Consider the following 13933-nt stretch of genomic DNA (forward strand, 5'->3'; position numbering starts at 1 on the left):
TTATTTATGCAAATGCCTGGACCTCATCATTAAAATCTGCACACAAAAGTATTTTCATTTTCATCACCATTAGTAGAACGAATAGAACTATGAGTACAATAAAGTGAAGTTTCTCATTTTCAGAGGTTTTCAACACAAAAAGAGATAATTGGGGGGGGGGGGGGGGGCACTGATTATTGTATATTGTCTCAACATCAGCTATAATTTCAATCAAGTATTTGAAAATCAAAACATATGATCAGCTTGGGTCAATAATGATTTTCCCGTTTTAGACTATGTTGCCTGAGTAATTTCCAGAAGAAGCCAAGACACTGAAAACGGCAAAGTGAGGCCTGACAGTTCTCAGTGAACATACAACTTTATATTTCAGCATTGAAGAAAATACACACACAAACATACATGTCATGTCTCTCTTTTCGTCAGTAAAAAACTTTTGATCAAAATGTGGAATAACATTAGGTGTCATGCCATTGAAATAGCACCAGCTCCCTGTCTTCCAACAGTATTTCTAATTTGACAGTTTTAAATAAATCATGCTGTGTCTTTATTACCAAACTAAACTTTATTTAGCATTCAGAGCAGAATGGAATGTAAAACAGCATTTGCTTATATTATTGAGCACTAAACTTTATTCTCATATTGTGTCTGCAGAGTTCCAAGAGGCTGTTTAGGCTACTCAGACCCAGACATAACATTCAAGATTCTTTTTTTAACTACAGGACATATTGACTATCAGGGCTCCCATCATCATGGACGAGGAGAGAACTACTGTATATATGAGCTTTCCCTAAATATTCGAGTGACAATGACAACGTCCGTATATACTTTGACCTTTTGTTGAATTATTAAGCATTAAATTGCGCAGCCATATAGTTTGAGGAGCGATAGTTTGGAAAACAGTGAAAATAACCACAAACTTGACAATTGCGCATGCGTAAAAATGAATCTAAAATGCTCCTTAATGCTCTTTGTCATTGTCTGAACATTAGTGTAGGTGATGAAGATGGCAGATATCCTGAAAAGAGCAGAACAGTTAGCTTTCTCATCCTAACTAGTCATGCAAAGCTAATTACAGACATTTCACTTTTACGCATCCGTGCGTAAAATACATGAAAGTTAAAATTCAGGTCTGTAGTCATTTAAAATGCAGTACTTTGTCGGGATATGTGAGTGACATGTAGGAGCAGAAGGGGAATCCCATTTGGTACAGCTGGTGCGGTCTACCACCGAGGACCACAGACGGACTGAAAGCAGGACTTTGGCGCTCTGCGCATGTCTCCGCTGACAGACCGAGGATGCTGCTGCGCATCTCGTCCTCACTTTTCGACAAGATGCTTTCGATGCTGAAGCCTTTCAGTTTATCCCTGCTCGGAGCATTTCCTTTTGGCCTGTCCTGCTCAGGTGCTGCCAAGTTAGTGTTTCCTGCGCAGCTGACGGCGCACAGAGGACCTCTGTCTCTGTCTCTCCCGCTGAACGCTGACCGTCTCTCATCTGGCTCCCGGCGGAGGGACGCGCCCAGGAGATGCGCACCATCCACCCACAGCGGAGCGTGTCTCGGAGCGTGGCATGGCTCAGTCTGGGTGGACGCAGGGGTGTCCTGGTTGGGGGACACTTTGAGTCTCTGTATGGGGGGATTGTGCGGCTGGTTAAGCTCGACAAGAACAGCTTTGGTGTCTGCTTGTGTCTCCATCCTCTCCGCGTCCTGCCTTGCTGGTACCTCTGTTGTCCCTGAGCCAGTATGGTGTTTCACAGGGGATTGAGGGTCCTTGCAGGGCCCGGGGCCTTTGACGCGCTTGTGTCCTGCAGCTTTGGAGTCCACAGTGTCCTGCTGGCTCCTCGCCTTCCTCTTCCTACGCCGGTAGTTGCCATTCTCAAACATGTCCAGGCACTTGGTGTCCAGCGTCCAGTAGCTGCCTTTGCCGGGCCGGCCCTTCTCTCGGGGCACCTTGATGAAGCAGTCGTTGAGGGACAGGTTGTGTCGGATAGAGTTCTGCCAGCCCTGCTTGTTGTCGTGGTAGAAGGGAAAGCGGTCCATGATGAACTGGTAGATGCCGCTGAGCGTGGCGCGCTGCTCTGGCGCGCTCTTGATGGCCATGGCGATGAGCGCGATGTAGCTGTAGGGCGGCTTCTGCGGAGGCTCCTGGCGGGCCGGCACGAAGCTCAGGCCGGCCGGAACCACCCCTCCGCTGTCCCCGCCGTACACATAGATGAGCGGGGGCCCGGGGAGGCTCAAAGCCGAGGACGGCACTCCGAGCGACGGCAGGCGGCCGTGATAGAGAGTCATGACGCCGTAGTGAGTCCCGGGGAAAGCTGAGGCTGCTCCCGGAGCTCCTCTCCTCCACTGACTGACTCCCCGGCCTCATGAGGGCCCCACAAATGTTAATAATTGTTGTACGTTTGCTGTGTTGTGTTGACTTTGCACTGGGAAATAAATTGTCCATCATAAACAGTCGGTGGTGTTCTCAGCCCACCCACATTAATTAAAATTTCATTGCGCTGAAACTCCCTCATGTTCCCCCCCTCTGCCCAACAGCCAATGAGGTGGCGGCTTATTCCCTCATCTGTTTATAGAATTAGTCGCTTGATAAGTCTGCCCACCCAGGTCGAATCAAGCTGTGTTTATTTGGAAAAATTTCCGGGCACCCAATACATAAACGCACTGATGTGCTGTTTGAAATATCACGTCCACCCCTGACGCTCAGAGTTGCTCACACAGAGAGAACAAGCAAACATTGCCGAGTCCTTTCTGGGAGTTGCTGTGGCTTTGCTCAAATGAAAACAAAGTGTATAAAAGGGAAAATAACTGAAACAGTTCCTTTTAACTCTGTGCTGTCCTCCAGTCCAACAACATTCTGTGGAGCACTTCACTCCACAGCACTTTACTCCTCATTAAAGAACATCTGAGAGTGATGAATGACTGACAAGATATGACAATAATAATCACAATGACACTGGTACAACTGATACAGCTCTATAACTGCTCTAAATACATGATTCACTATGAAAGCATTATTATCCTGGTAAATATAGCAACAACAACAACAACAACAACAACAACATTAATAATGATCGTACCATAAAGTTTGTAAAATTTCACATTTCTGATTTTGTCATATTTAATTTATTCAGTAATCAAAATTTGAGGTCAGAAATCAGAATTTAACTAAAACTAGAGGTCACTCAATTGAGCAAAAATAATATTTAAACCTTACCCCATTGTAATTATCAATCTTTTGACTGATTTTGTCATAATAAGGACATGAATCGTTGAATTACGGCCAAAAACATGTTTTGTTAGGCCACAGTGACCTTTGACCACTAAAATCTGATCAGTTCATCCTTTGGGGAAAATTCTCTCCATGTGTTCCTGAGATAAGGTGTTCACCAGAATAGGATGGACATGGAGTTACAGTAACCTTTGACCTGTGACCAGCATAATCTAAGTGATCAAGTGAAATTTATCAGTAATTTTAGACTGTAAAATTCCCATAGTCCTACAATCTTCAGGGAGTTCTCTATCTGCAAGAGATGTACCCACATCTGAATACTTTAAATCAATTATATGCCATTTAATCATTTGATGTTTTGTAGGCACAACAACTGCATTGTCAGTGAATATTAGGTTTGAAAGTCAAACATTTGCCCAATTTAACATCTTGCTGGTTTCTTGTATAAACCACTCCAGACCTTGAATTCCATCCTTTTTGAGAGACAAAGGCCAAACACCCGGGCAGCAACGCCATCAAATAAAACAATGATTTTAATTCAACATAAATAATGATTAAACTTGAGGGTTAGGGAAATACATGAACAAAATGGATTCTATTTGAAATAGGCTTAAATTCAACAAAAACAGTTTATTTCACAAAATAATTGATTATTATTTACAGATTGCCAATATTTATACAAACTCCTGAGTCAGAAGTTCATACATGCTTATCTGTGGACTAATCAGAGTCACTGCACTCATTTGAAGATGGGGAGTCAGGCGGACTAACATTACATTTGTTAACATTAATGTTATAAACAGATAAGTCGAAGTAACATTATATTTTCAGTGTCATGTCCTTGTCATTTGCTAATTTATCAAACTGTAGTCATGAGTAGCATGATTTTTCTTAACAACATAGAAATCAAAACCATTATATTAGACTTTTTGAGACTTTACTCAAATCTTTTTTGAACCGATAAAAAAAAATAAGTGAGAAACTGTGATGAGCAAGGGTCACAAGTGGAGATGGAGGTAACTAAGTACAAATACTTTGTTACTATACACAAGCCAGCAGCACTGTATATGGCAGCATTTTATCTCCACAGTCTCACCTGGCCACACATTTTCTGCATACCAGTTAAAGGGGAGATCCATAAAATAATTACTGTTATAAATCATAAAATGGCCACACAATGTCATCAGAGACCAAGGAAACATGGAACTAGTATACCTGTTTTTATTTGCCCATTACATGTTAACTGGATTTCAAATTTATGCAGAATTTTAGCTGAATGAGTAAGTGTATGTTTATGAGTTGTAAGAAATCATTCTTAATCTTGTAGAAGGCAGAGATGTTAAAATGGTTAAATTAAGCAGTACATTATGGAGTTCGGCAGTCACTGAACTCATCGTCGTGTTATTTCACAGCAGTGGGCTTGTGTTCTCAGGATAGCGGGCTGAACTGACAGTTATAGACAGTTATAAACAGCTAATCAACGTACAGTGGAGGACACTTGCTTGTCATTGTCGGTTTACAATGTTACGCGTCTTGGGCTCCTGCAGTGTTCCTGCATCCTGCCTGAGCTTCCTGTTTCAACCTATTTAATATACTGTCTATGGCTCCAGCTCACTGTTTGGTCTGCTGTGCTCATTACAGGACATGCAATTGCTACGTATTGCTCCTTCATGCCGCAGCCAATTGATTAAACAAAACATTATTTAGGAATGTTCACACTGTGAACTCAATATAAACTAAAATAATGATGAGTGTTCATACAAGACAGGTCCATGAGGTTTCACAATAATACAGCAGAGAGTTGATTATTTACTTTAGCAGAAACAAATATTCAATTATTCATATTACAAAAATAGAATTACTGCCTCACAGTTACATGTCTCCATCAACCAATGAGGTTGCAGTTTGCATCCATGTCTGTCCAGACTCATACAATGTCTGTAGTGAAGATTTTGAGGGAATTTAATATGGAATTTACCACTATATTGACCTGTAACTTTGAAGGAATATAATAAAAGGTTGTAATCCCTCCTTGTAGTAAATTAAAGATCTTTGGATTTTTATTTTTCCTGCCAGACAAAATAAGTCATGTAAATACAGATTAACTACTTGTTATTTTGTTCTTTGGAGCCCACGTGTTGCTGTAATATTCCACTATGAATGATCAGAGGGAATATGGGACCTGGATTGACAGAGCCATGTCTAACTGATGGTGACTCTGCTCACTGGGAAAAGTTCCTTGTTTCATATAGTGACTCTGTTTGTATGAAAGCTGAACAAAATGAAACGTGGTGTTTTAATTGTCCTCTGAGAGGCTGCAGGCAGCCGCTCAGGACTGTATTGCCTTACAAGGACAACATGGACAGTGTATTATTTGTAGATGTGAGCATGATGCTTTATATTATGTATTTTCCTGTTTATAGGTCAAAGGAGGATTATAACAACTTTACAAGTGCACACAGCTGGCTCCTGCTTACATTAGGGGTTTGGAGCTTTCATTGGATAAACTCAGAAGTTGCTCTTTTCTCTGTTTCTCTCTCAGCAGACGGTGATTCATTAGCGAATAAAACTAAACTAACATGCAAGTATTAGACGTGTACAAGCCACAGAAAGCAGGATTTGACATTTTCAAAGGGCATCTGCTGGGAAGTTCTGTCCTGCAGAAGACTAATTTTAGAATTTATATTAATGGGAGAGCATTCATCTATCAGCCAGTGCACCAGACGTGTGAGCTTATGATGTGAGCAGTTTATTGAGAGATTTATTTAAGGGACAGTTCATCCAAAAATCAAAATTCAGTCATTATCTAATCACCTTCATGCTGATTGAAGGTCAGGTTTAGGTTTTTAGTCCACAAAACACTGCTGGAGTTTCACAGTGTGCAGGCTAACAACACGGTGTAAATGATGACTTTCAAGTCAACTTGCCATGTTGGGGCTTTAGAAGATTAAACCAGACAAGCAGTCCAATGCCATTGTTTAGGAGATTCTGCAACACTGTTTTCCTGTGAAACTCCAGCAGTGTTTTGTGGACTAACAAAATGAACCCGACCTTCTGTCAGCATGAGGGGGAGTAGATAACGACCGAATTTTCATTTTTAGGTCAATTATCCCTTTAACCACTTATCTCAGTATTAATGCTGCAGCATTTAGGATGGAAAACTGGACCAGTGTCCAACATTCAGGAGCAGTAATTCACCAGACTCCATGCTGTAGAAACATCCCTGGATCTGATATCATTTGGCACCATACATAACTAAACTTACATGTGTATATCACAATTATTATTATCTGATCGGGGCCAGAAATCATTCCACATAGTTTGCAAAACCTTCAAATTAGAGGCAACTCAAGTTTAAAATATATTATTAATGGATCACCCATATACATTTAGTACCACAGCTCACTGCACCATATGTGGATGTACAAAAGGCCCTTTTCAACCAGCCTGATAGGTTTACTCAGGCCATTTAACCACTGATTATGGGATTCAATTATTGGCAGAAATGCTGACTTAATCCGTTGTTGTAACTATCACAACAGTCACTTTGTGCGAGAGCATTAACCCGATTAAAGGCTGAATTAATCTTCTGTATTATTCTTTATCAATGTTGTAAAAATGTTGAGATGTTGATCTGGTGTCCACGTTGGTTACAACACATTAGCACTTTTTACACTTTTGCATTTACACCCTACACTCTGTGCTGAATCACACAACCTCACCCCCTTACAAATGTACAGTCCAATGCGTGTGGTATGTGGTGACATCATCTGGACAAACAGAAAACTGCTTTACTTTCACAATTTATACAAGTTATATTGCTGAAGTACAGCATATGTGTTAAAGTACACATCAGTCTGAGACAGCAACTGTGGACACAGTTTTGCACAAATTGTAAATAGTAGTTCTAACATCTATTTATTCATTTTTTTCCCACTACCTCTAAATAACCTGCAAAATGTGAAGAATCTGTACAATGTACATAACATTAAATCTATTTTAAAGCTGCTATTACTGGTGTTGGTCTGTTTCTGCCTTTCTTTATATTTTATATTTGTATATTTTTTATATCTTTATGTCTATATTTTTCTGTCACATGGAGAGAGGCCATTCATAATTTCCCTGTCTGAGTGACAATAAAGATCTTTCTGATTCTGATATAGAAAACTGGTAAATATCAATGAATCTTTAACATTTATTTCATATAATAAATAAGTTTGATGAATTTGAAGTCACTTTAAAATTCTAGTTATCATTTCAGACTATTAGTCCTCACTTCTGAAAAGTTATGAGTGTTCAGTAAACTAATCAAATTATGTTTCTGAGGACTGATGGTTAGCACATAAGCATACTTCCCAACATGCATTGTGTATAAGTTAAAACACCCAGCATAGCCTTCTTTTCTCTACATTGAATTTGATGGGTTTTATAAAGGTGACTTTTAATAAACAGCTGTTTCCTCTGATATGATGATCATGGTTAGTCCACTTCAGTCCACTGAGCATTATTTATTAAGTTTAAAGCAGCACTAATCTACATTTTTTGCCAACAATGGATCAAATTATTGTGTGATGTAAAAGTGGTTGCTGTGGAAGCCCTTAGAGGCAAGTGAGGAAATCCAATCCATTTTCTACGTCAGATCTAAATTGTTTTCTCTCCTGTGTTTAGAATTTGAGAGCTGCTTATCCATTATGAAGCTCCTGTTTTTTGTCAGTTAAGTGTCTGTTATTCACACTACAGCCACAAGAGGCTGAAGTGACCCACAGCTCCGTGTTCTACACAGGACTAAAAGCATTCATGTTTTATTCCAGATGAGTTTTAATTCCTTGCCTCTCACCCAGGGAAATCATTTAATAAAAATGGACTTATGATCACTTTTGATCTTAAGTATGACTTAAGTTGAAAAACAAAACCTTATTTTGACTTGGAGATGATCTTATCTCTGAGCAAAGTCTAGACTTGGCACTAGAAGTGCCTACAATTAAATGTGAATATGAAACAGTTAAATGTATTTCATAAGATTATAAACATGTTATTTTAATGTGTGTTGGAAAAGGCTGGAAACAAGTACAAAAATCACACCATAGAAGTTGGAAACACTGTTGTTTATAAGAAGTAAGGACACTTTGTTTTAAAATTTGAGTTTCAGCACAATCCAGTCAGTTATGGGTGCTGAGACAAAAAAAGTGTTACAACCGTCCCTGAATTAATGCAGTTTTAATAATTTATGTTTTCTCAAATTCAGTGAGGAGCTCGCTGAGATTAACATTACAACACATCACAATCAAACTTTCAACAAATATCTTCAAGAAGTGTGTGAAAGCTCCAGAGAAAAAGCCAGTCGGTGGACGTTGGCTTGTGTGCTTTGTCTGTTTGTTAATAACGCAAAGCAACTTGTTCTTTGTTTACACTGAACATGTTTAAAATGTTTCACAGTGAACACGTACCAACATTATATAAATATATATACTTTTACAAACATTTTAATTTTATCTGAACTGTACAAAATAGACTCAACTATACAGAGCTGCCCTGGAACATCAACATGAGTCAATATTATGTCAGAGGAGTAAAAACAAAAGGACTGAAAACAAGTGAAACATTAACTGAACTACGAGGAAGCTGAACACAACAGAAAAACAAAACCTGCAGCCTCCATCAGGTATCACAACGGCGGTTATTTGTAGAGCTGCAATGATTAATCGATCATTAAATTAATCACCAACTATTTTGATAATAAATTAATTGTTTTGTGTCTTTGTTTTTAGTCCAAATTCTTTTATCAGCTTCTCAAAGTTGAATATTTTCTAGTTTCTTTACTGACATTTGAGGATGTCAACTTGAGACATTTTTCACAATTTTTTGACATTTTATGGACCAAAGTACTGATTGAAGAAACTGAAGAAATTAACTGATAGTGAAAACAATCGTTAGTTGCAGTCCTTGTCATTTGTCCCTTGTCTCTTTCTGCCCGTGAGACGTCTACTTAAGTCAAGATTAACAGGTTGTTTTAATGGACAATATAAAAAAAATATGGCAAAGAACTGTAGCTGCAAATAAGACGAGAGAGGAATGCTGACAGAAAATTACTGAATGACTTAATGTGCTCTTAATGCTGCTATTTTGAACATTAAGAATTAAACAAATCACTGATTATCAAAATAGTGGGCGACTAATTTAATAATCAGCTAATCATTGCAGCTCTATTTTGAACCTAAAGTTGTGTGACCTATGTCCTGTCAGATGAAGTCTGATTGGAGCTCGTGGACATGTTGTGTGGATTATCTGTCTGCTTTGGGACAACAAGATACTTCACAGCCCAGTGCAGCAGCGACTCAGAGACTTTGAACCGACTGAAGTCCTGCAGATTCTGTCCAGTCACTCTGTAAGTGTAAGAAAACGGCTTGCCGTCGCTGTGAGCAGTGGGAGTGTTTCTCAGCACAGTCCTTGTGGTTTGACTCTGTTGGTGACTGCTGTCCTCTGTTGCCCTGGAGCTTGAATTTGAGTCAAAGAGCCAGGATGGAGGACTCACACTGACCTGAGCTTCCTCATCCACTGAGGACAGGCCTGGTGCTCCTGGTGTGGGCGCGGTTCTCTTTCTCTTTGCTTTTCTACATTTCCTCACAACAGTCTCCAAAACCTCACTTTCTTGGTCCAAAGTGGGAGGACTTTGTTGTGTCGTGTCAGTGCAGTGTTCATCTTTTGTGGGCGAGAGGTTTGACGGTCTGGTAAAAGGTTCTGGAAGCCTCGCAGAACTTGAAGTTGAAGAGCCAGCAGTGGAGGGGATGCGAGATGACAGTGGGGGTTTCTGGTATGGCAGAAGGTCGCTGTGCTCTCCTTTGTTGTGCTCCGATATCTGCCAGGATTCATCTGAGCTATGGACAGGAAGCTGCGTGCCGGTTACCATGGCAGCATGTTCAGGGTAGGACTCAGCATGATTGTGCAGCGAGCAGGTTGGTGTTACTTCTTGGGATGCACCAGAGGATGACAGGGTTTCTGCAAAGTTCAACAAATTAGATTTAAGAAGATTTAAGACAATTATGAATGCAATTCATCAGACCTATTTCACAATCATACTGACAAGAAAACAAAACAAATACTTAGGAGATGATGGAAAACTGTCCCAGAGTTACACAACATGACTACACAGAACTGTGTGTAATCAGAGTAAAAGTACTACCTCCATATTGCTTTCAGTTTGTAGTTGTTACAGTGTGATCAATACAAACCTTTCCACAAGAGACATTCAAAAACTACACTCAAGTTAATTAGGGCTGCAACTAACGATTATTGTCATAGTCAATTACTCAGTCGATTATTTTCTAGATTAATCAATTAATAGCTGTTTGTTTTAAAATGTCAGACAATGGTGAAAAATGTTGATAAATGTTTCCCAAAGCCTAAGATGACATCCTCAAATGTCCTTTTCACTCACAACCCAAAGATATTCAGTTTACTGTCAGAGAGGAGTAAAGAAACCAAAAAGAAGAAGTTGAAATCAGATCATTTTTACTTTTTTTTTCTTTAAAAAAAATACTTGAACTGATTATTTGATTATCAAAATAGTTGGCGATTAATTTAATAACTGAATGTTAACTGAGTCATCACTTCAGCTCTTAAGTTAATACAACACTACCTTCATAATCCAATGAAGCTTTAAGATCTTTTATAAGATCTATAAAAATCATATTAAAGATATTTCAGATTTTAAAGGGACAGTTCACCCCAAAATCAAAAATATAATTTTTCCCCCTGGCCTATAGTGCTATTTATCAATATAGATTTTGTGAAACAAGTTGCAGAGTTTTTCAGATATCAGCTGTAGAGATGTCTGCTTTCTTTCCAGTATAATGGGACAAACTGGAACTTGTGGTATTCAAAGCACAAAAAAAGAAATACATTTGAAAAATTCAAAACCAGTGATCTTTTTTCAAGATACTCCGTTTTCTGTCAGAGAGAAGAGCAAAGAAACCAAAAAATATCTAGCTAAAGTAGTTCTGGTCGATTCTAAAGTAGTTGCAGTGGATTCTACTGCAGAAATAAAGTAGCCCCTACATGAAATGCCTCACAACAAGATCTGTGGGTTATTTTAAGTAACCGGGTCATGATTTGTGGAAAGAGATATTGCTGTTGAATTTTTCAAATCTGTCCAGAGAAGGCAGACATCTCTACAGCTGATATCATCAAAATTCTGCAACTCACACCAAAAACATGGAATGGGACGGAAAAATACACTACAGAGTCAGGGAAAATATGTTATTTTTGATTTTGGGGTGGCTTGCCTATTTCAGTCCTAAAATTAAGATTACTGGATTTTAGACTTTTTAAGATCTGTGGAAATCCAGAATGGGGAAGTGTCACCTGGTGGAGGAAACATGTCCCAAGGGTTGGATAAAGGTCTGATGTCACTGTCCATCATGCCTCTGATCATGTCCTCATCCAGCATCCCGTCCTCTGAAGGAAGAGGTAAGTTCTCATTTGTGTTGCGGTCTGTCCCTACAACTCCTGGCCTGGCTATTCTCCACTCTACATCATCAACAGGAGACTGTGTGCTCCCTGAAGGTTTGACTCCTGGTAAATCTCTCTTTCCACCCTCAGAGGCAGCAGAAAGCCGACTTGGCATCCTGCTTCTGACATGCGGTTGAGCATCTTCCTCTGGGATGAGAAGACACTTTATGGGGACACTGAAACGTTTCACTCCCTTACATCTGACCCTGTCAGCATCCCAGCTGGTGGTGATGGGTGTGTCTGAGCGGGTCAGCAATGAAGCAGAAGTGGAGGTGGATGGCTGCGGGCTCACAGGGCGGCTGATCTCTGTCATCAGCCTCTCCCTGACGTCCTGCATCACAGCCTGCAGACAGTCATGCTGCCACTCCCCCAGCAGCTCTGACAGGTCGAACCCACACTGGCTTGCCTGAGAATCCTGCGTCTCCTGACCCAGCAGAAGCCTCCACATCTTACAGATCTTCATCCTAATGGATGGCAGCGTTGTACAGCAGGGTGTGTTATCTTTAACTGGACCGGCTGCAGTTGTAGCCAGCTCTCCGACTGATAAGAAGAATCTGCATTTCGTCTGTTCGTGGACCATGTGAAACTGCAGCCGGTAGTCCTGGATGCACACAGTGGTGTTGAGGAGACTGGTGAAACACTCACGGTCCTCCTGCTGCTGGAGATGCTCCCAGGCTGATGCAGTGAGGATGGCAGGGATCTGGAGCAGCCCGTCAGACAGGAAGAGCAGTCCTGTGGGGCTCTCAGAGCCCTGAGCCTGGGACTGAGGCATGTGACCCACCCCGATGACATGAGCCTTAAGCCGCCCGCTGCTGGTGGTGGTGGTAGTGGAGGTGGTGGTCCCCTCCTGGCTGTAGCTCAGGATCAGACGCTCTATCCACGGACACAGCCTGGTCTGAGCAGCGCGGGACATGTTTGTAGTTTCAAACTGTGTGTCTCCAGTTACGGTCCGTCAGGCAAACACTTGCAATGCTCAGTAGTTCCTTCATCCAAACATTAGCACATGAGCTAGGGACGAAAGACATAGCTAGTTAGCCTATATGAGTCGTTATAAAATACCAATGTGTTGTTTTAAAATGACACACTGTGGTTAAATTATGTGAAGAACTGATAACTTAAAAACCTTTCTAGGACTAATGTTAGTACACTGCTGACATCTCTTAATGTTTTACAACATATGCACAATTCCCTCTTAGCTAGCTAAGTTAGCACAGCATAATAATAGGCTAGTCTACATAAATAGTCTGCACTAACCTTTATGTAACCCAGTGCAAAGCATAACAATACTTACGTTTGTTCAAAGTTGTGGCTGTTGGTCTTAGTTTTGTTGTTTTCAGTTAAGTTTTCAGCCAGCGGATACAATGAAGACGAAATTTCCTTCAAATTAAAAGCACAAATGTTAGTCTATGTACTCTTCAATATACCGATAACTTGTGGCCACAAAAACAATACGGTGAAAAGAAAATTAACCACTTCATTAATTTATATTATTATAAAGTATACCAGCGCTGTACAAGTGGGCCATACAGGTTTTACTCACAACAGAACTACGATTTGGTGTTATTTTCGATAGCTTTACGCTGGTCGTGTCTAGAAGGTAACCCCAGACCCGAAAAAATCTCGCGAGAGTGATCAATTGAACCTAAACTATGATCTTTTCTTACCTTAACCGAGTGTTTTCAGTCGCTAAACATATCTACTCATAGTTTAACCACGATGTGACCACATTTTAAAACATAATTAGTTTGTAAAAGGTGCGAAATGAAGAAATTACGCGTTCAAAACTCGCGAGAGTATCGCAAATCTTGGTTTCCTTCTAGACGTGACCATTTAGATCAGTAGTTTGGTTTTGTGGCCTCGTTCAATGTCGTTTTCATTTTTACTTGTCACATTTAATTATAGATCTAGAAAACAAACACGTGAAAAACACTAAATTGTCTTGATTTATAAAGATAAGCTATACAAACTATTTATATAACCGAACTCATATCTGTTGTAGAAGTAAGTGATCTACAATTATGTTGGTACACAGGTTGCTTCGTAAAGTATTGGAACACGGTTTAACTACACGCTTTCCGCCCAGCTGATGCTACATTCAAGTGCATCACGAATTTTTCATGTCAACATATTTGAAGCTATTCAACTAATAAACTGTCTTGTTTTTATGAGAACTTAAGTCACAAAATGGTTTCTTATGT

The 13933-nt window shown here is 40.1% G+C and overlaps 2 protein-coding genes across 2 annotated transcripts; both read right to left on the minus strand.

Moving 5' to 3' along the window:
• Nucleotides 1-339: 339 nt before the first annotated feature.
• On the minus strand, nucleotides 340-2433 carry foxl1 (forkhead box L1). The gene has a single exon (XM_084734050.1). The coding sequence runs from the start codon at nucleotides 2282-2284 to the stop codon at nucleotides 1136-1138; it is 1149 nt and encodes a 382-aa protein (XP_084590176.1). The 5' UTR covers nucleotides 2285-2433; the 3' UTR covers nucleotides 340-1135.
• A 6691-nt stretch (nucleotides 2434-9124) lies between these two features.
• acd (ACD shelterin complex subunit and telomerase recruitment factor) lies at nucleotides 9125-13864 on the minus strand. Its single transcript, XM_084733785.1, has 3 exons — nucleotides 13027-13864; nucleotides 11589-12743; nucleotides 9125-10223 (listed from the first exon to the last, which is right to left on the minus strand). The coding sequence occupies exons 2-3, from the start codon at nucleotides 12646-12648 to the stop codon at nucleotides 9457-9459; spliced, it is 1827 nt and encodes a 608-aa protein (XP_084589911.1). The 5' UTR covers nucleotides 12649-12743; nucleotides 13027-13864; the 3' UTR covers nucleotides 9125-9456.
• Between the last annotated feature and the right edge of the window lie 69 nt (nucleotides 13865-13933).

Source organism: Lutjanus erythropterus, chromosome 13 (genome assembly GCF_056507025.1).
Source record: "Lutjanus erythropterus isolate fLutEry1 chromosome 13, fLutEry1.hap2, whole genome shotgun sequence".
In the NCBI taxonomy this organism is placed as follows: Eukaryota; Metazoa; Chordata; class Actinopteri; order Lutjaniformes; family Lutjanidae; genus Lutjanus; species Lutjanus erythropterus.